The 20,939-nt window shown below is 39.2% G+C and overlaps 1 protein-coding gene across 3 annotated transcripts in view; it reads left to right on the forward strand.

The window, feature by feature from the left end:
• The first annotated feature begins 1,147 nt into the window (after positions 1-1,147).
• LOC121656472 (potassium voltage-gated channel subfamily KQT member 4) overlaps positions 1,148-20,939 on the forward strand; it is a 52,893-nt gene continuing 33,101 nt past the window's right edge. For all 3 annotated transcript variants that reach the window (XR_006013398.1, XM_042011479.1, XM_042011480.1), the window contains exon 1: positions 1,148-2,407. Coding sequence is in view for 2 of the 3 variants with exons in the window: in XM_042011479.1 (XP_041867413.1) it covers positions 2,106-2,407 (302 nt within the window). In the remaining variant the exon portion in view is untranslated. The remainder of the gene's footprint in view (positions 2,408-20,939) is intronic.

Here is a 20,939-nt window from a genome sequence, read left to right on the forward strand (position 1 = left end):
ACACACACACATGAACACACATATCTATATCTATATCTATAGATATGTGATATAGATATAAAATAAACTAAACTACACAATTGGTCACATGATTAAGTTTTCACTGGTGAAACATCATGTGTCCTGAATGGGCTCACCCCCAGCCCCCACCCAAAAAAGAAAGAAAGAAAGAAAGAAAGATGTTTTAGAATAAAATAAACAAACCCTTCTCCAAAATATTTACACATCATGCAGATTTTAAAATACAGCACCCACTTTTAGAGTTTAACCTGATATTGTTATACCTGCCACCTGTCTGAATTAGCACACTGGTGCAAAGCTGTCAACAGTATTTTAAAGTCAGCAATGACTCCATCAGTCTATATATGTAAAGTCAAGTCAAGAGTTAAGGATTAGTGATGTTACATTATGTAAGGGAAGAGGGTCCTGGGAATAATGTCTAGATTCGGCTTGTGAAAGACTCCAGCTGCATTCCCACACGTCACGAGACTCCATGTTCCAAACTGCTGCACAACAATTGACAGGAGCATACAAAGACTACCTGCCTCTACCCTTATAGAACAGTGTAAAGCTTGTACAATACTGAATGCAGTTTTTATGGTAGATGGTCAGTTTTCTGTTAGAAACAGGCAGTAAAACTTAATTCTTTGCATCTGTTTTTAAATGAAATAAAATAAAATTCAATTAATGAGAAAAAAAAGACGCCACTCTTGCAAAAAATTCTGAGAAATAAAATTGTAGAAAGCAGAGCTTGTGTCACTTTCGATGTCATATGTTTAGTTTGTGGGACACCACACAATGCATTCCTCAGAGGCCTCCAGACAGCTCAATAAGCCCGTTTATGTCATAACCACAAACCTCTCGGTGTGTCACAGTCATAGATTTAGAAAGTCGAGTCCACTGCAGAGGAGGAGGCTGGTTGTTAGCGTCGCTGTCCCACAGCACCTGTCTCTGCTGTTCCAAACTTCTGTAGCTATGGATTCAGTCCTCCTCCCATAATAAACACAAGTGGCATTTTAATTACAAAGAAAGGCAAAGCTAACCTTTGGTCACCTGAATTTTACCACCTCCGCATATTTTCAGAACTGTGCAACATTAAGGTCCATAATTACCCGTTTATATGAAAGTTGTGGGCTCCTACAGGAATTACTTTTCTTGGAAGCTTCATATACAAGAGATCCACTGTGCCCCCTCCCCGCGCGCGCTGCTGTCTGCATCCAACACACATACCCATCCCGTGCGCCGAGTCCTTGCCTCCCGTCAGAGCTTCCGTCTTCCAAAGGAGATGTTTTTTTTCTTTACGCGCCTGCCGACCAGATGCAGACACATTTTGGCGCGCATTCTGAGTTTTTAAAGTAGTCCTTCACGATTTTTGTCATCATACTGATGTTTGTGACTTCTGCGCGCTCCACCCCGCCTGCCGGAGCGGAGGAGCGCTGTGGACCAGAGAGGCGCACGAGGAGAGGAGAGCAAGCTGATGTTAGCGGCTGTGGCGAGGTTCAGTCTGCCAGTTCAAACACGAACAGCAAAGACTAACTCAGCAAATGAACTGCATTTACGGAGATCTGTTTTTTTGTTTTGTTTAAGATATCCTGCAGTCAGTCACTCGCTTTTTATCTAGACTTTTTTTGTTTTTATAAGTTTATTTGTATAAACGATGTTTATAGAAAAAAATGTTTGACCTAACGAAGGTCAATTTGTACTTTCACTACGCCAAAGTGATTTCAGGACGTTAGCGGGTTACTTTTCGTAGTTTGCTCGGTGTTAATGCATACGTAGTCACTTCTCTGCACCCCTCTGATTGCTTCTTACACCTGACTCTTGGCAATGGTCACTGGAGGTCACGTTTCAGCGCGACGCACTTATCCAACTATTGTGCATTTCGTCTTTTGCGACCGTGATTTCATTAACGGATAGGCACTTTTGAAACTTTACCAAATAACTGAGAGTCTAAAAAGTACAGCTAGCAAGGGCTTACCGGTTGTTAGTACACTTTAAAGCAAAAAAAAAAAAGAAAAAAAAAAAAAAAGAAGTATGACTTTGTCAGAACTGAGCTCTGCGCTCCTGGTGGTCCATTAAAAGGTGTCAAATCATTCATTTTGAGAATGTTAGGAAGTCCTTCCAACAACGGCGGCATCAGAATGCTCGTGCCCCCAGCTGCGAACGACGACAGGCGGGTAGAGTTTGTGGCTCTGACCGCCGTCCACACGGAGAGAAGCGAGCCGTCCACTCCGGAGCGCGGACACCCGTCTCACCGCACAGGTCTGCTGGGCACCCCGCTGCCCGGACCACCCGGACCCCGAGCCAACGCGTCCGCTGCAAGTAAGCGCTACAGAAAGTTGCAAAATTGCCTATACAACGTACTAGAGAGACCAAGAGGATGGGCTTTCATCTATCACGCATTCATGTAAGTGACTCATTAACTTACTATTATTGTGGTTAAATGTTGCAAATTTAAAACTGGACCGTGTTTTTTCCCTTTTTATACAAACTTTATACAACTAGTTTAAGTCAGGTGTGTTGGAGCAGGGAAATCTGGAAAACCTGCCGGATTGGGGCCCTCGAGGACCTACGTTGGCTACCCCTGACTTAAAGCTTAAGTAGGAAGTCACTTATTATGGAAATTTGAGGTCCCAATCCAGCTTTTTGATGACTAGATGCCAGCAACTGTTTGATGAATTTTCCAATTAACCAAGCAGAGTTGCTTATGCGGCAATTAGCTGCATCATAAGCCATACATCATCTCAACATGGGGTCTACTGTTCAATTTCCCTTTGTCTTTGACTCATTAAATCATCAGGAAGATTTTGGATATTAAATTTAATTTGTCCAAATCCACAGGAGGGCTAGTTTTTTGGTTCAAAGTCCTTTCAGGAGTATTTCACCTGTTTTCTAGGTTGACATGCTACTGAGGTATGAGTGAAGGAGCCTGCTTAAAATATTGTGATGACAGTTAGTGAATAATAACAAATTTGAGGTAATCATAAAAGCTTAAATGAAGGCAACTCAACTTCTTGTATTTTGAAAACGTTCCATCTTATATGAGTTGTCATATGTTTTAAAAATATTGGCATCACAGGTGACAATGACCTGAACTTCCAGGTTAAAGTGATCTTGTCAAGCCTCAATATGTAAATGTTCCTTTTACAAATATAAACCAAAACTCCCCATCACCTAATGCTGGAGCTGAAGTTGCCTTCAGATGAGAGGTGAAACGTTTGCAAAAACTAAGAAAAAAAATGTCCAGGTGACTTTATCCAAGCTATTAGGATTACCATGACCTGGATGTCTCAGAATCTACACCAGCAACAAACACGGCAGGGTAATAAGTGAGAAGAACTTGAACCAGATTGGCTTGCTGCACTGTTTTTCTTAAAGTCTGAACAGTTACACTGTTTAACCAAACAGATCTCAAACTACAGCAACTCCTCCACTGCTGGAAGTATAACAGTCAGGGCTTTAAAATGCTCATGTACCATCTACGCTAGAATTTATATAACATGTAAACACTGGAAAAATATGCGCTCACTAGTGGTGGTGCCTGTTCGCCTCTGACACACCAGCAGTGCTAGATTAGTATGGGATCCGGACACTTTTAAATTCACATGTAACCTTTTGAATAACTAAACAGATATCATGTTATGACATATATGAGTATCAGTTTAAAACTTAAAGTTCTCTTAGTGCATATTTACCTTTGTATAAGTGTGTCAATATATTCAGTCTCTTTTTAAGTGAAGCTCAGGAAAGGTTGTGCACAAGCAGCTGCGTCTGGCGCACAGTGGACAGAGCGTTATGTGTGGGAGATCCTTGGACCGAGCCGTGCTTTCCTTGTCATTGTTTAGTCAAACACAGCTGTCTGCCTGCCTGCCAATGCCATCATGTGTTTGTAGCGGAGGGAAATCCCACTGCAGGACTCACATGTGTTATCATCATATACTGCAGGCGCATTAGAGAGAGCAGGCCATTGAATGATAGTCACACATTGTTCTTATTCTCTTTCATTTGTCTTTAGTTGTTTCTTCCTTGTTTAACTCCCATGGGAGAGTAAACATGTCTTAGCTGCATGAGCCGGAGTACATTTCATGTTCCTCTTCCACGCGATGTGTTTCTCATTAAGAGCTGTGGCCTTTTCAGGGTGTCTGTCCATGACATTCTCCCTGACATTATCGGGTGTTTGAGTGTACTAGCTCTGCCATTGTTGTTATTTCTCTGTTGGGGAGGCACTTGGAAGTGTCCGGATCATGTTTCAGATGCCTCAGACGGAGCTGGTTTGATCTTGGGAGTGAACCACTTCTTTGACAGCATGCTTCATGCATATCTTAACAGATGCAACTCACAAGGCTCTTTAAAAAAAATCCTTGTGCTATGACATGAAATATGTTAGGTGCACATATGTCTACCTTAGGGCATCTTTCCCATGATACTGTACCACTCAGAGAAATGCATCTCTTTTGATTAATTACATGCTTACCAGGGTGAGACATGTACCATGTGTGAGGAAAATACATTTTAGAGGGATGTTCAGTTATGGCTGTGTTGATCTGTTGTAATTAAAACGAACAATATACTGCTGTGTAGGGTGCTGCACCAACTTCCCATGATCCTTTAATTAGTCCTGCATTCAAACAGGGGACTTTGGAACAGATGCGTTGCTTCTGGAGAGCCTCTCCTTGCAGGTGTTTATTTGAGTGTGTATGGAAAAGGGGTAAGACGCTTTCTCTCCACTGACATCCACTGAAATCTCACTACACCCTTCAGCTCTTATTGCTTTTATCAAAGCGCCACATCCTTTGTAACGCAACCTCAGATTTCTGTGAGGGATAAAAGTCTTGGATAACTTTCTACCTTCTTAATGATTCACATTGCATTATTGAAAATATCTATATTTTGACTTGAATATCTCCTGTGGATAAAACATTCCCTGCACATTCCCATCCTGAAAATGAAACAGCTGTATGCAAATTTAGAGCTGGCACAAAGTTTCTCCCTTTTTCCTCTCCTCCACTCCCTGTTTGACTCATCAAAAAAGAATTATTGCCTAGCAAGAAAATAAGGAGGGGTAAGATGGCAGAAGCAAGGTTTACAACAAGAGAGAGAGAAAAAAAAGTAAAAGAGAAGCACAAAAGAGTTCCCAGAAAGTTCTATAACAAAGCATCCAACTTCCAGGAGTTTCTTTGCTCGTAACCCGATCGGTTGTTCAGACGACCCACCAGGCTCTTGAATTTGCGTGGGCCATCTGAAATGTTAAGTACCGCTTGTGTTATAACAGTCTCCTCACTCACTCCCAGTAAAAGCTCCGGACCTTTTTGGATCTGTTTGTTTCACCTGCAGTAAAACTTCAGCGTGGTGTTCTTGTCCAAGCTGGTTAAATCCATGCAAGTTTGCTCAAACTCTGGCAAGGTTGGAAGAGACGTACACAGATGTGCATTGAATTTTGTGCACTGAATTTTGCCCATTTGTTAGGTGCTGCAAGTCATTGTTTTATTCACTTATTGACCTTTTGGAGTATCAGCCAGATTGACTGAGACTGTGAGAGTCTTTGGAATTTTTGTCTCATAAACTGAACAATCAATTATTAAAATATTCCTGTTCGTCGCCAAACTGATTAAGCCACTAACTTGTCTTTTATGTTGGCTCTGTCATCTCTTACTGTGTGTGTTTATTCATGTCGAGTGTGAACATGCATAAACTTGACATATGAGCTTGGCAGATGACCAAAGACATTCAGGTGGATCAGTTACAGTGTTTCCCCTCACCTTTAACCTCCCACCCTTTTCCACCATTGGCAGCGCCACATATAGACCATCACATGAGGCCATCTGTTTTCCACATTTTAATTCATCCTGGCATGGAGTGTAGTAGGGTTATGGGACTCTTAAGTAAAATTAAGCTACTCATCTGAAATCCGGACACACAGCACCACAGCGCCAGCTAAACCTAGCCCTGTTGTAGTCCATGAGGACGTGTCATGTCTTCATGAATTACTTTGCTTGTGCACACCATTGTAGTAACTAGTTTGGTGCAGCATTCCACTTGACTTCATCCTCAATATACAATGTAAGTGCATGAGGGTCCACAGGAAAATCAGTCAAGACTAGGCACTGGCAAGCCAGAGTGATTGATTGGTTTGGAGGAGGGTGAAAATATACTGGTCATGTATTATTGATGTCTCTTAGAGGAGGACCAGAGATATGGTATAAAATTATAATGTGCAAGATTTAGACTTGATCTTGGGCATTTTCATCCATATGAGTGGAACAAAGGGAAATATCTTTGCAAATAGGTCTTTTATGAGGCGATACTTTGCTAATGTCCCTGATCGGCTAAGTAAAAATATAGATTTTTTTCTCGAGAATGTTGGACTGATCAAATCACAGTTAAAGACCATGAATGTAACACATCACTTTGCACCTCCTGCGAGTATACACACCTTTCACACAATGCCTGTGGCTGTGGATGAGCTTGGTCAAGTTCTTAAAAAAAAACAAACAAACAACTTTTTTGAGGTATTTATTAAGAATTATCTCCCTGGCAACATCACAGAACAAAAGAAAAACATTAAACGGTCAAAGACTTTCTTAACTTAACCAAATATGTTTGTTTGCTAAACCTAACCAAACATAAACTATAAAGGAAAACTTTAATACACAGCCTCTGAACATGACAGTAACACAAAAAATAGTATGAAACAGAGTATAAAGAGAATATAAAAAAAAAAAACAAAACTGCTAGCTTGTTTATTCTGTGTCACCTATTATATACTGTTTGTAGTGTTTATATGTGCTGACTAGGACAGAAGCGTAGAAAGCTGTTTGTACACTTTGAACACTTGAATGCAGTACTGTTTCATAATTACACAGTGGATACCCCTGACACAACAACACACATTTCTGCATACCCGTAACTTTTTCTCTTACTACTGGATCCACTTACGCACTGACTGCAGCTACCTGGAACTATATAATAATTTTAAATGTGCTAATAGTCTATGATATCATTATAATAAACACTTATGATCATCATGTAAAGGTCTCCTAATCATACTGAGAATAAATGATAATACTGTATATGCGTTATAGATACAGTTCCATATTTTTATCACTCACAAAAATATTACTTTCAGCCATTTTGGTGTTGTTTTCTTGAACTGTATGATGAGAACTTTCACAAGTATGTCTTGTTAAAAGCAGCACTACTGAACTTTGGCAGATTTTCACATGTCGGCGCCCCCTATTGAAGGCTCGTTCAGCATCCACCTTGCATCCTGTCTCTTTTCTGAGCTCTCTCCAGCAAGCAAGTCAGTCCAATGTTGACTCCTGTCTTGTCTCTTGCTGTGATATCACTTTCTCTCTGTCTTTTCCTCTTTTCTTCTGATAATGTCCTCTTATTTCCTCATTTCTTTGCTGAATCAGCCATGGTGCATGCTCAAAACAGCCAGTGTGTTGATATCCAGTTGCTGGTGCATGATGCAATGCCATAAAGCAAAACAAAGTTGTCACGTGATGCTCCAAGCTGGAAAAAAGTTTTGAAACGTTTTCTCAACCTCGGGATCCTGCAGGGTAACAGCAGTTTAAAGGAGCATGGTGTAACTTTCTGACCACAGAAATATAAGCTTTTGATGGCACAATCTGCCAAAGTTCAGTAGTAGTAGTAGTAGTACTGCATCTTTGAAAATTGGCAACATATGTATTAATTTCCAGTTAGCTTTATCGTGTGGATAAAAATTAGGTAGTCTTATTCTATTTCTTTTTTTTTTTCACGTATTGTTTTTAGCTTTAGTGTTCTTCATTAGCCGTATACCTGCCAGCTCCAGGCTCAGTGCATGATGATGTTGCTTAACACGGTGTGCCACCTGGTTATTTTGTAGTGCACTATATACAGTATATTACAACATGGTTGACTCTCTACATAGTGGACTACATAGTGAACAAGTACAATATAATCACTTTTTGGGAAGACAACTAAATATTTACTTCTTGGTGAGAGTCTTGGAACTTTTATCACAGGCTCTCTATTCTCCTAATGCATGCGAACCTTTTGGGTTTATTTTGGGCTTTCAGAAAAAAAAACAAACAAAAAACATTCTAACCTAATAGTCAGATATCATAAAACTAACCTTTACAAGATGTTTCTATTACAGTCTGCACATTTGGATAAAAGAAAAAACATGCTTAGCACTTCCAAATAGCTTACACTTTTAATAGGGCATCGTTAATGCTTATTTAAACAAATGATTACTAGTCTGTGACAGATTTGAAAACTGAAGCTTTCCAAATTTCCAAGTTAAGCGTTTCATGTCAGTTAGATAAACTGTTCAGTCTCCTTAATTCTTGGGTATTGCTTTCCTTCGACCTTTTATGGCACGAGCTCCAGTGATGGTGTCTGTGTATGAAAGCTTGAGCCTGAGACCATATTATTTATGGATGTGGAGGGAGATACTGACAACAGGACACACAACCTAATCCTTTCCATAACCTCTCTATTGAAGGTTTGTCAAGAGAGGTGATTTGACTGTCATCAATTCTTCACACATCTTCTCTGTTAGGAGTAATGCCTCTTGCAAGCTATTTGTTGAAGGTGAAATAGCTTCTCTGACATTATTAAACTCATTTAGCTCAGACAGTTTGTTAATTGAATGTTTACTGTTGCGGTTTCCCCTCCTTCTCAAACCAGTTAATCTGCTTTTTACATGCATCATGGAAGCATCATGGAAGCCTTTTCTGCTTTTCAAGGTTTTCAACCTCCACTAAAGCCACCACCACCACCCTCTGGCTTCTTCAGGAACCCCTGACTTGCGTAGAGTTGGACTTTCTTTATTATTAATAGTTTGAGTAGTGCCAAAAAATAGCTTTTTTATTTGCTTTTTTAGTCAGCACACAAATGTGCTTTTATTGATGACTAAGGAAGAGAGAAAGAAAGGAGGAGTAAAACGGGAAGTGGCACCATAAAACTGCAAGGGGAAAGCTACTAGGCACTTTGTGTGTGTTTTCTAACCTGGCTCATCGGCTGCTTGTTCTTCATTTACGGCTCCTGTTTTATTTTATCTGTTCACCTCAGTGGGCTGTGTAAATTCTGCTTCATTAGCAACTTTTATGGCCCGAATACCTTTTTTTTCTTCTTTCCCTCCTATTACTCCTGACAGGGAATATCATCTCTCATTTGCTGTTGTGGTCTTTCTAAATGACTTCTTCTCCCTCGCTGTGTGTTTTTTCTTGATCTCAGTCCATGTTGACTGGTCAACTCTTCTACAGCTAAAATATTGAGGACAAATGCTGCACAACTATGCACAAAATATACATTTGCAAGTTTTTAAATTAGTTGGTTCTTTTGAAAAATATAAAATATTTTTGCTGTTTCAGCTTCTGATATGTGATGACTTACAAGCTTTGGGTTTTAATAGTGAACTGAATGTCTTTGGGCTTTGACCTAATAGGAAAATTAAGTTAAAAAAAAATAAAACACAATCATAGTTTACTTCTACCAAAACCATTAAAAACTGGCAGGCAGTGATGGAGGAAACAAGCAGCTCAACAGAACCTACTTTATCTGATTATTGTAAAGTTCAGGCCAAAACCAGACCACGGTAGTTAGCTACAGTACTCTAGTTATGGCCAGGATTTTAGCCATATGAATGCTGGCCATAACCAGACTGTTAAATTTTTTTATTTATTTATTTATTTTTTTTAATTTGATGCGGTATCCCTCAAATGGACCATCTCAGAACCAAATTCAAGAAGTCCTCTAAGTGAAATGTTAATTTCTTTTGTTTGTCCATACTCTTATGAATTATAATGTAAAGCTCTAACCCTACATGTGGTATATATGCCTCAAAGAAGTTGTCAATTCTATTGTTTAACAAAAAACAAAATCTTCATAATAAGGAGGAAAGACTGGTTGGTTGGGTGGAACAGCTAAGTGGTGTTTTCACTCATGGAGTTTTTTGTCCCACAGTAGAAAAACGACTGTTTACTAAAACTCCCTTCTTGCCTTTAGACAGAAAGATCCCTTCAGGTGAGTTTGTAAATGATCACGGTTTGGGACGCCATTTTTACCCTTTACCTGCATTTGCTTTAACAACCACTAAAACCTGTTTACTCTTTGTTGTCCACATGGCTCAACTGAGATGGGACTACAACAATTTTTTCCAAAACCTGAGCTTTCGTAGAACTGTGACACTGAGTAACACTGGGTGACAGGACTGGGATTCATGAACGTAGCCATTTGTTTTGAAGTTTTGTACTGAGGCATGTGCGGAAGAATCCTCTCTGGCATTTTTCTTAAAAAGTAAAATGACTACGAAAGCAATGAAATCAATATAGTGAAGAATCCAATATGTAACGTGACGTCTTAGAGTGCTTTAACCTTCAGTATTGAAGGCATTACAGTAATGGCAGAACACATAAGAAGCTCGGTGGAAGGTATTATGGAACTTTCCTAATCAGTTTGCCAATTAATTAAGAGATGCTGAATAAACACATTATACTTGACGCATCAAATGCGAAATCAAAATCTTGTTGAGCTTCTAAAGAGAATGAAGCAAGGGAAACCAGATTTTTGCAGTGAAACAGAACTAACAGTTTTTGATGATTTTAAAGACGGATTATTGGTAATCTTTAAGTCAATAGGTCTTGATTTTGTGTGGCTGTGCTTCCTGTGAGGATAGTTCATTAGAAATTAAATGTTTATAGCAAAACCATAAGTGTTACCTTAAAGAATACAGAAATAAACAGAAAAGATTTTAATGTTCTTCAGTTCTATCACAGCAAAAGTAGGTGTACTAATAAATAATACCCAAATAAAGAGAGATGTGTTGTTGCTATTGGCGATGGTGATAATGGAAATATCTTGATCACTCATAAAAGTCAGGATGTTAAATAAATGGTGTTAGCTGCACACACCTCTGTGTTTTTCTGCCTTTTTTAAAAATCTTTTTCTAAGTTTTTAAGTCTTCTTTAGTTCTATTACAACCACACTGCATATGTCAGAGTCTGTCTCATGCCATGTCTCCTGGTGTCTCATCTGATGTCTTGTCACATTCTGCAGAAACTACTTAAACCTTCTTGGCTGCCACGTGGCTTAATTTTTCCACAGAGCAGCTTGATACCCACTAATACTGAAGTGTGACAGAGGACAGATAGAAGGAGAAGAGGAGTACTAAAGAGCTTGATTTTTGCATCTAAAGATTAATAATTATAATGACTATGTAACACTGTTGATCTCTATAGGACAAAATCTCTTTCCACTTGTCTCCACTTCAACAGCTCCAGTTGACAGAGATAAGAAGTCTTGCTCAAGGACACATCAAATGCTTGCTAAAGCCACCTGCCTTAGAAAAAGACAAGAGGATAAATAATGACCAGGAACATCCAGTATGTCCAAAAACAGCAAGTTAAAATGATAAAGAACATCTCCATGCTGGTGAGAAGGAAATGATGCTCGGCGCTTCATCGTCCTTCAAAGTATGACAGAGCTTGTTACAGGACGAGCTTGTGAAGGAAGTGATGGGAGTGTGTTGAAGAGAGAGTGGAGAGTCGAGTTTAGCTGCTGTATTAATTTCTCCTTTCGGAGCAAATTGTGTCTCCCTAGGGAGGGGACTGTCTGTCCTGGGATGGCGTGCCGAGAGTCAGGTTTCCTCCAGTATCCAGCCCTCACTTTTGTGCTTTCTGCCACCCCCCAAACACACACACACACACACACACACACATATCCATGCATGCTTACCCTTATCTCCAGGTGGAGGGCAGGCTGATTTTATTTATCTACAGTACAGAACATGTAAAAATGGTGAACACAGCTAGCATAGCACAGGCAATGGTTGAATTTTATTCTCCTGCAGATAGGTGATCTGTTGTAATCTGCTGTAATCTGTGTTTATGTAATGTTATTGTTGCTAAAGGCCAGAAATACAGTGGCATTTGGTTGGGAGGGTCCAAGGGAAATGCCAGGAGTTTATTTTGATTAGTCAAGACTTCTAAACACTCTAGATCTGTTTTCACAGCCAGGAAAATCCAGAGACGCTCTCCCAGTTCACGTCTACTCTACTGTATATCACAGTGTTTCATCTCTCTGTCTCTGAAATATACATCAGCTGTGGTTGAAATCTGACTTTGATGCTTTAACAAATACAGAAGCACAATGAAAATACATCATCAGACTGTCACATTCAATTTGTATTTGTTTTTATGAAGATGCATTCACTTTCTTCTATTAAACACCTCTCTACCTTGCTCTTCTCTGAGCTAATCTTTCTCTGCCCTGTCACTATTTTGGTTCTCACATTGCCTTAATTTCAGTAAACGCTGTGATGAACTGTCAAAACTCTGCAACCCAACAGTTACTGTAAGTAAAACAGGGCAGTTGGCTACACGGCCCTGCCAGTAAAATCTGGCTCCAGTTTGACCGGAAACATATTAAATGGCATGTGAAACCTGCTGTGTGGCATCATATTTTGTAAATGCTGCACAGTTGCTGTGCCACAGAATATACAGCTATTAAATCCTAATTGTACACAAAGATAAAACATGGGGCTGTTCTTGGGAACACTGTCACCTTTCCTACAGTTATATGCTGTTCAGTCTGAATTTGGACATAAAGTTGTTCGAGTGACCAAACGTATGCATGCTTAGAAAAGAAGTTTGGTGTTAGTTAAAGCATTCAGAATGCTTAGGAAGCAAGGTCTGTGTGTCGCCAGTGGCTGCGAAGACCATAAAGCAACTAGAAAATAAATCAATAGCTTTAGCCATTATCTCTCAGCAGTACTCCTAAGGTCTGACCCTAATGGGTGGCTGCACCAACACACAGATGATCAGCAAATGCTGAATAATGTGAACAACTGTGTGCAAAAGCTAACTGCTTACATTTATACAAAATTTCTGTTTATAAAAAATGGAGTATAGATAGATCCTTCTTTTTTTATAAATTGTTTTAAATGTAAAGACCTCTAAGACATTCAAGGATAAGCAGTGACAAATTAAAATGTGTTTAAAAGATTCAAATACTTCATACTTCCCAAAAAGATACACTTACTTCATACGTGTAGCCAGTCCATCAGAAGCTAACATAAAAGTTAAAGACAACCATGCATGCTCACACTTATGGACTCACAAATGAACTTAAAGCAGTTTTTTGTCTTGGGGGGTTGGTTGAACTACTTATAAATGGACAGTGTCTTACCTGCAGACAGCAAGGATCGCAATCTTGGTTTAGAGGCTCAGAAACGAATCCTGACGAGCAAACAAAGCTAAAAGCTAATCACAACGGGGCCACGAGAGGAGTGGATTTTTTTTAACCATCTAAAATAACTCAAACTTCAGAACGTTGCTTTTAGCTTAGCTTCCATATCAGGAAACCTGGATTTTCCAAACTGAAAGTGCTCTGACTGCTGCCTACTGAGTGTAAGACACTGACTTCTCATGAGTACATACTTTACAAAAAAAGAAAGAAAAATTCCTTCAAACAGGCTCAGTTTCTCTAGTTGTTGGTATGAGTTTTTACTTTGTCCATATTTTGACAGACAGAAGTTAATAATGACAATATAAAAGTAGAAATTGAACTCAGACAAATAAACAAGCTGCCTGACTATGCATGCTTGCCAGGTGTTTATGAGGGTAGAAGCACACAAACTAGCAACCTTCACTTTTCTGTAAAGCTTTATCACCTGCTTTAGTGTTTTGTTTTGGGGTTCTGTTTCTGTCCCATGTCTGTCTATATCCTGGGTTAGCGCTGGGCCTTGTGTCTTTGCTCCGTCGTTGCTGCCTGCCTTCACCCGCATGCGTGGCCCTTAAGTGTTGTTAAGATCATTTTAATTTATAATGGCAGTTACTATAAACATGTGAGGAAGCTGCACCATGGAGACGGAGCTCAAACAGAATCACAGTGTAGAACAGTATATTTAGGTCTGCCTTGCCTGCAAAAAGCACTTTGCTATGTGCATGCACACTGTACCGTTTGAACGAGCGTACGTGCGTGGCGTTGCTTATGTGGCTGAAAGTGCATGCTGTCAGAAAAGGTCATGATTGGTGTATGCACATTTGCAAGATGTGTGCATTCGTGCATGTGTTCATTTATGGAAATTGTGCATGTGTGTGTCTGGTTAGTGGCATTGCGGGCGGATCAACAATAATCAAACATTACGGAGGAAACCATAATTACTCAAGCTCCTTGTCACTCTTGTGAGTTTTTTTTCTGACTTACATTTCCTCCTGCTCTGAAATATCTTCTTTGCAGCTGTTTTATTCGTTAGTTTCTGTGTGACAGTTTCTTTTTCATTTCCTGTTTTGATCTGCTTCTCTGTTCTTATCTTAGACTTTCCATCAGTGTAGTTTCCTTTTTGTCTTCCGCAGCTCTCAAGGTCTTAGTGTTCCTTTTTTTTTTAATGCTTCCATCTTGTTGCTGATTGTTTAAAATGAGTTTACATCAGCAGGTTCTTTTTGAGGAGAGACTGAGGCCTCATTGCCCCTTTTCTTCCTGCTTCTACTACTTCTGTTGCTCCTCTGGTCTCAGGTTCATTGACTCCCTCCTCTTTTTACAACACTGACTGAATAAAATGAATGGTTATCAGTGATGAAAATGTTTCATTTGTGTCAAAGTAAGTTTTCTCGTTGAAAGGTCAGGAATGTGTTATGGATAAGTGTGTAATACAAATATAAACATAAACCTGCCAAATCAAACTGTCCTCATTTTTGTATGTTATGATTCCATGCAGAAGTCCCAATAGACTTCATGTTTTCTTTGCTCCCTTTGGAAGCACACACACCCACCCACAAACACACGCATGGTAAATTTATCCTTACATGCCGACAAACATGTTCACCCAGTAACTGTGTGTGTCTAAGTATGTCTGTGGACCCTCTGTTCTTGTCTTGGCCCTGAGATTAAAGCGATGTCAGCAAGTGTGTGATGAGACCTCACAGACGATACCTCGCTCTTTTCCATTCTGGCTCTCCTTGTCTCGCTGTCCCTCGTCTGTCCAATCCATTATTCAGCCACCTCTTTCTGTCTCTTGTCCAGTATTTTTTCTCATTATCTATCTCTGTCAGACTGATACTTACTCCTTACCTTTCTCTTCACCTCACACCCCTCCTATTTCTGTGTGAATACCTATATTTCTGTACTGTATCTATTCTTCCCCCCCTTCTCTGTCCCTCTCCTTAGAAGTCTTGCTCAATCAATCATTTTGCCCCCAAGCTGCTAGACCCATGTGATGTCCAAGCAGTGTTCCTGAGTGAGCATTATGAAAGGCAGTCATATGGTGCCTGGGAAAATTACTCAACCCCCCCAGTCTCACTTATATGTTGTGCCTAATTATATATTTACCGCATTTGCTTCATAGCTCCTAATTAAGATTTGGTGCTGCCAGTTACCTTCAAAAATGTCATAATTAGTTCAGCTAGACCAACCTGTGTGCACTCTGTTACATAATCTCTGTGTATATACACCTATTCTGAAGGGTGCAAAAATCTGCAGCTTCTCTAAACAAGCAGCACAAAGAAGAGCTCTTTAAACAGGTCTGGGACAAAGTTCTGGAGAAGTGTAAATTTAAATAAATAAAATTAGATAAACAATAACGAGGGCCATGAAAGTCACTATTAAAATTAGGTAGAATAAGACACCATAACAAACTTGGTTGACAATCAAGGCCCACGGACCAGACAAGAAAGGTATTAATCAGAGAGGCCAAAAGTAATCCTGAAAGAGCTGCAGAGCTCTACTGCAGACATCAGAGAGCATTCAGCCATTCGAATATCTGTGTCAGCCTAGTCTCATGGTTAAAGCCTGCAATCATGCAAAACTAAAATCTTTAGATTTGTACACAGAGATTTTTTTAATAACACATTTTTTAACTTGTACACTATTTGTGCACCTAGGAATCTTTAAAAAAATCAATTTCAAGTGTTTGGTAAATGTTGGATTTTTTTTTCAAACCTAACCAAGTAGTTTTAAGCCTCTAAAACAAAATTAAAAAAGACTGGATGAATTGTGGAGAAGAACTCGTCATCTCTTGATATTAGTAAATGTCTAGTTGTTCACCACATTCATCAGCTTTTAAATATGAACTTTTATTTATGTTAAAACTTGCACACCTCCTTTGTGATAGTGTCACAAAATACCATCAGACTAATTCTGTAAACAACTAAAACATGAAAATATGAACATGAATTAATAGATTTTGCTCTGTGATAGGTTTTCATGAATTGATATAAGATTGTAAAAGCTTGTAATCAAATTGTTACGCCTGTTTTTCTAATCACATTGCGTGGTATGGTCCAACAAGCTTGATTTTCTGGCCAAATAAATAAGTAAATGGAAAAACACTATTTCATATTTCAGAATTTCTTATATAGACTTGAAAATGTAAGCATGTAATAAGCTGACAATATTTCTAAACGGTTTAATCCACTTTCAGATGTTTGCTGTGTGTTTGTGGATTACTTGTTTGATTTTATCAGTAGTATGGTGGTTACATGACTTCTACTGGGTTAAAGACAGCTAAGTCCAGTGGCTGGAAGTGATTACACCGTTAATTTGGACTACAATGATTACATCATTATTTTGTTTTTACATCTGCTGACGAAACAACAGGTCCCAACACAATTTCTAAGAAGCAATAGTTAGATATTTGTAAGTAAGTGTTCCTGATATTTGAGAAGCTAAAAGAGAAATTAAAGTTGTGTATTTGGTGTTGTTGCAAGCGTTGATCTTTTGAGTCATGTAGTGGAGCCTGCCTTTGGGACTCATGGGAACCCAGTCCACTTATTTACAGGCTTGAATTTATTCTGCCTATACTAAAAAGTTGCAATTTCGTCAAAATACTGAACAATTTCCATTCAAATTTTTAGTGTTTGGTTTTGCTAAATGCCTTGTTAAGTTTGTTTATGAGCGTGACTCTGTCAAATAAACTGAAAATGGCACTGCTTTCTGTAACCTAACTGCTCATGATGTTGCAAAGAAACCTGTCTAGCAGCAGAGTGCAATTTTTGGAACTAAAACCTCCTTGAAAGTTTTCAATTTAATAGATTTTTTTGTGATTTCTGTAAAAATTATTTCAGTTTTAATTAGGGCTGTAAAGTGATTAAAAATTTAATCAGATTAATAACAGCTTACAAATGATGATGATTAATGATGATTAATTACTATTCAAGACTCTGTATGAAATATGCCTGTTGTATCCACAGACAGAGCAAAATAATGCTTACATGAGTTTTTCTTCACTTTTTTTTTTACATTAGATGAAAACTTTAGTTGAAATAATCAGTTCAATATTACATAAAATCAAGACCTTAAAAGATCATCTGTGCCCCTTTTCCTGGTCAGTGCCCCTGCCTGGCCCCCATCTAAACATTTCTAGACCCGCCCCTGCATATCTAGATGGTAGCTAAAACACCCTCATGTCCTACGGGTTTGATGCCCTCAAATCCATGCATAGAACCAGTTGACTCACTTTTTCCATATTGCCTTTAGACACCCCCCATTAATGACGGATGCTACGCATGCGTTAAAATTTTTAACGCAGTTAATTACAAAAATTAGTTACCACCGTTAACATGTTATTTTTGACAGTATTAGTTTTAATGCAAGTAAAATATGAATGTACTAAAACTAGGGAAAGTTGATGGTTTGGGTTATTTCAGACCATCTCCCAATTCAACATTAACTACTGCAACCAAAGAAAATTTCTTTCAGGCTGCAGACAGATTCCTGGCAAAGAGGTCTACAGGGTGCAGGGGGTTAGGAGAGAGTCTGAATGGAGAACAGGGAAAGAACAGCAACAAGAGGAAGATCTTAAACGTTTGGGCAACAAAACAACAGATGTTTCATAAGGGTGAGACTTATGATTCAGAGGAAAGTTTTGATCAGCTGCCTTTTTCCTCCCTGTTCTATCATCTAATTGGTTTCAGTGAGTTAAAGAGAGAAGCAAGTGTGACTTAATGCTCCACTCTGATCATGGCTCTGGTTTGGTTTCACTAAAAAGAAGAACAGGAGAAAGAACACAGTTATCAGAATTTCATGATGTGGAGCAGAGAATGACAACTGTAATACTTGCATCTTTAAAGAAAATATTGACTTTTCCAACTTGGTAACATCCATTAGAGACTCGGTATGTGCAAAATCCTTCTTAGTGTTTCTGTTACCCCATGGGGGAGAGGGGGATGTGTGTCAGAGGGGAAAAACAACAGCGTACTGTACTTGGATGAGATATTTATGACCCAAAATCTAGGCACAGAAAGGGTCAGCTTAAAGCACTGAAAGCATACTTCCTGTACTATACTCATTCAGTGAACAGATTTTAAGCATTTTAAAATTTTTTGGCTAGAGTTTAGAAAATTGAACAACTTGCATTTTACTGTAGTTTTGCTGACTTTTTTCTCAAACTTTCTCTTGTGGAAATTCACAATGACATAAAGACGCTCACACCTACAGAAAGACATGCAATGAAATTAAAAGACTATCTGTCCAACGGAGGGATCTGCATGTTAGTTTAACATCATCATTGTTAGGTTACGAATTCCAGATTCTTTGTTAAACATAAAAATCTCACGGCTGTGGCTTTTGAAGCCATTTTGCACAATAGTAAGTACTTTGAGTTCCTGGCTGCTGTTAAAGATCAGGTTATGGTCCTGATAAATTGAGAGGTTGTACGTGAGTGTTTTTAAAATAAATAGGATAAAAATTCAAACAAGCTTTGAATGTTCTCACATCTCAGTATTAGCAATTGTATCCTGAACATTATTGCAAACATTGTGTCCTGTGTAAAACCCATCACTCCTTCTTGAGGTTTGCTGACCACTGATGTTGTGGATGACCTCTCTCCACTTTCTCACACCCTTTGTCTCAAACTTGTGGTCCAATCCCATTACCCCGAGTTCAACTACTACAGTCACCACTTTCTTTGTTGTGCTTCTCAATCCACAAGAGCTGCCCCTGACCCTCCATAATCCATCATATGAGATCCCTGCTGCCATGGTAACAAGATTAGACCTGTCACAGAGTAATGATGATTGCCTTCAAATTCAGTCATACCCTCAGTCAAAGAAGGGGGGTTAATCGGAGTGTAGGGTGAACATGTGCTTTGAGTCAGGGGGTGTTTTATTTCCAATGAACTCTCTTCTGATTTCTGCTGGTACATCATTGAAATTTAGGATTTCTAATGAGAAACATGCTTAAAGTATCATGGCTTTTTCTTCCTGCCATCCAATTGGTTTCACCAAACACTCCTCGTTCCCCAACGTGCAGCTCTGCCGGTCCAAGCTGTGTGGAGGCCGAGCCAGCTCTGATTGGTTGAAAGCGTTACACAAGCACACTGTTATGTTAAGTGGTTCGTATTGTGCTAACTAGTGAAGCTACATATTTGCACCACAGCTAAATGTCAGACTCTTCCAGCCTTTTGTCTCTACTCTGGCCAAATTAATAGTTTTTTTTATTGCATTCTTTACTGACAAAAACTTGATAAGCAGCAAAGAAAAAGAGTCAGAAAAATACATTTTACAGACAGAGGAGACCAGGAGCTGACTGCATCAGGAGGCTGTGTGTGCGTGTGTGTATGTGTGTGTGTGTGTGTGTGTGTGCATGGATCAGTGCACACGCCTGATTATAAGCTCATTCAGGTCTTTATGACAGTCACCATTTTTTCCAGTTTAGTGGGCGACTGATGTCAATATTGTGGTTATAAATTGCGCCGTTTTATTTTCCCAGCCTCTTTTTCCACAGTCACATAAATTATTGTAATTGATGTGTGCAGTTTTACACTAAATTGTCCTGATGTTGTAAAATACACACCCATTTGATTTCCCCGCAGGTCAAAGTTACCAAGAAATTACTATTAATCCAGGTCCTGTTAGATAAGATGTACACAAAGACACTCAAACGCAATTGTGCAGCCCTCATGAAACCGTTCTCACATCACAAATTTATCCTCCTTTAGTAGTTATACTTTAATTTCACTCCATTTACTGGTTAAAAATGTGACCACACTGCATATTTCTTTAGCCTCTAACCAGCTGCACTGCATATTTGTGCAGAATCGTGCCACTGAGGTTGAAGAAATCACCAGGCTGAAGCTGTGGAGAACAGAAAAGAAAAAGAGAAAAGAAACAACAGTCAAAACTAAAGTATTAACACTAAAGTTTTTACCACCTTTGTAATGTTGCTCATTTCACTCATAACACCTAAAAGATGTTCTGGGGGGTGGGTGAGGGGAGGAGTGGTCGATGGTGCCCTGATTGCCGGGGTATGCGGCTGGAACATTGGGGTGTCTGGCTGGGGCCTTCCTCTGCTGCCCCCGGGGTGGGTCCGGGGTGGTCTTCGTGGTGGGGTGGCTTGGGTTCACACTGCTGCTCGGCATTGCTACTGATCGCCTGGGTCTCTAGTTTGCCTCTAGCCTATGTAGAGGAGTGGTTGCATTTGCATGATCACACTCATCTCTGATCACTCCTCATTCCTCGTACTCGACATGCTGACACAGTCACTGCATCGGTCACTAATATACTGAATCAATAAAAAAAACAAAAAAACAATCTCATTCTCATGTTACATGATACAATACATTTATTTGGGTTTTTTGTCTCTTATTTAAAAACAAACAAACAAACAAACAAAAAACCAGAAGCACAGAGCCCGGATCTCCTCCAAGCCGGTGTCATTTTTGTTATTTTTTTTATGACGAAAGATTGAGGGCATTATTTTTTGAACTTGAAACTCTAATGTCAAAATGATCTCTGATGATGCCCATGATCATCAGTATAATGCCCATAGTACGGCATCTTTTAAAAAATTCCTGGATCCAGGCAGTGATCTAAATCACCCCCAAATTCTATTCACTTGTTTCTTATTCAATTTTTGACATTTCCTTAAAATTTTTTTTTTTTATCAAAATCTGCCCATAAGTGTCTGAGTTATGCTGCTGACAGACTGTTAAACCAACGCCACTAAATACATGA

The sequence above is a fragment of the Melanotaenia boesemani genome, chromosome 17 (assembly GCF_017639745.1).
Source record: "Melanotaenia boesemani isolate fMelBoe1 chromosome 17, fMelBoe1.pri, whole genome shotgun sequence".
In the NCBI taxonomy this organism is placed as follows: Eukaryota; Metazoa; Chordata; class Actinopteri; order Atheriniformes; family Melanotaeniidae; genus Melanotaenia; species Melanotaenia boesemani.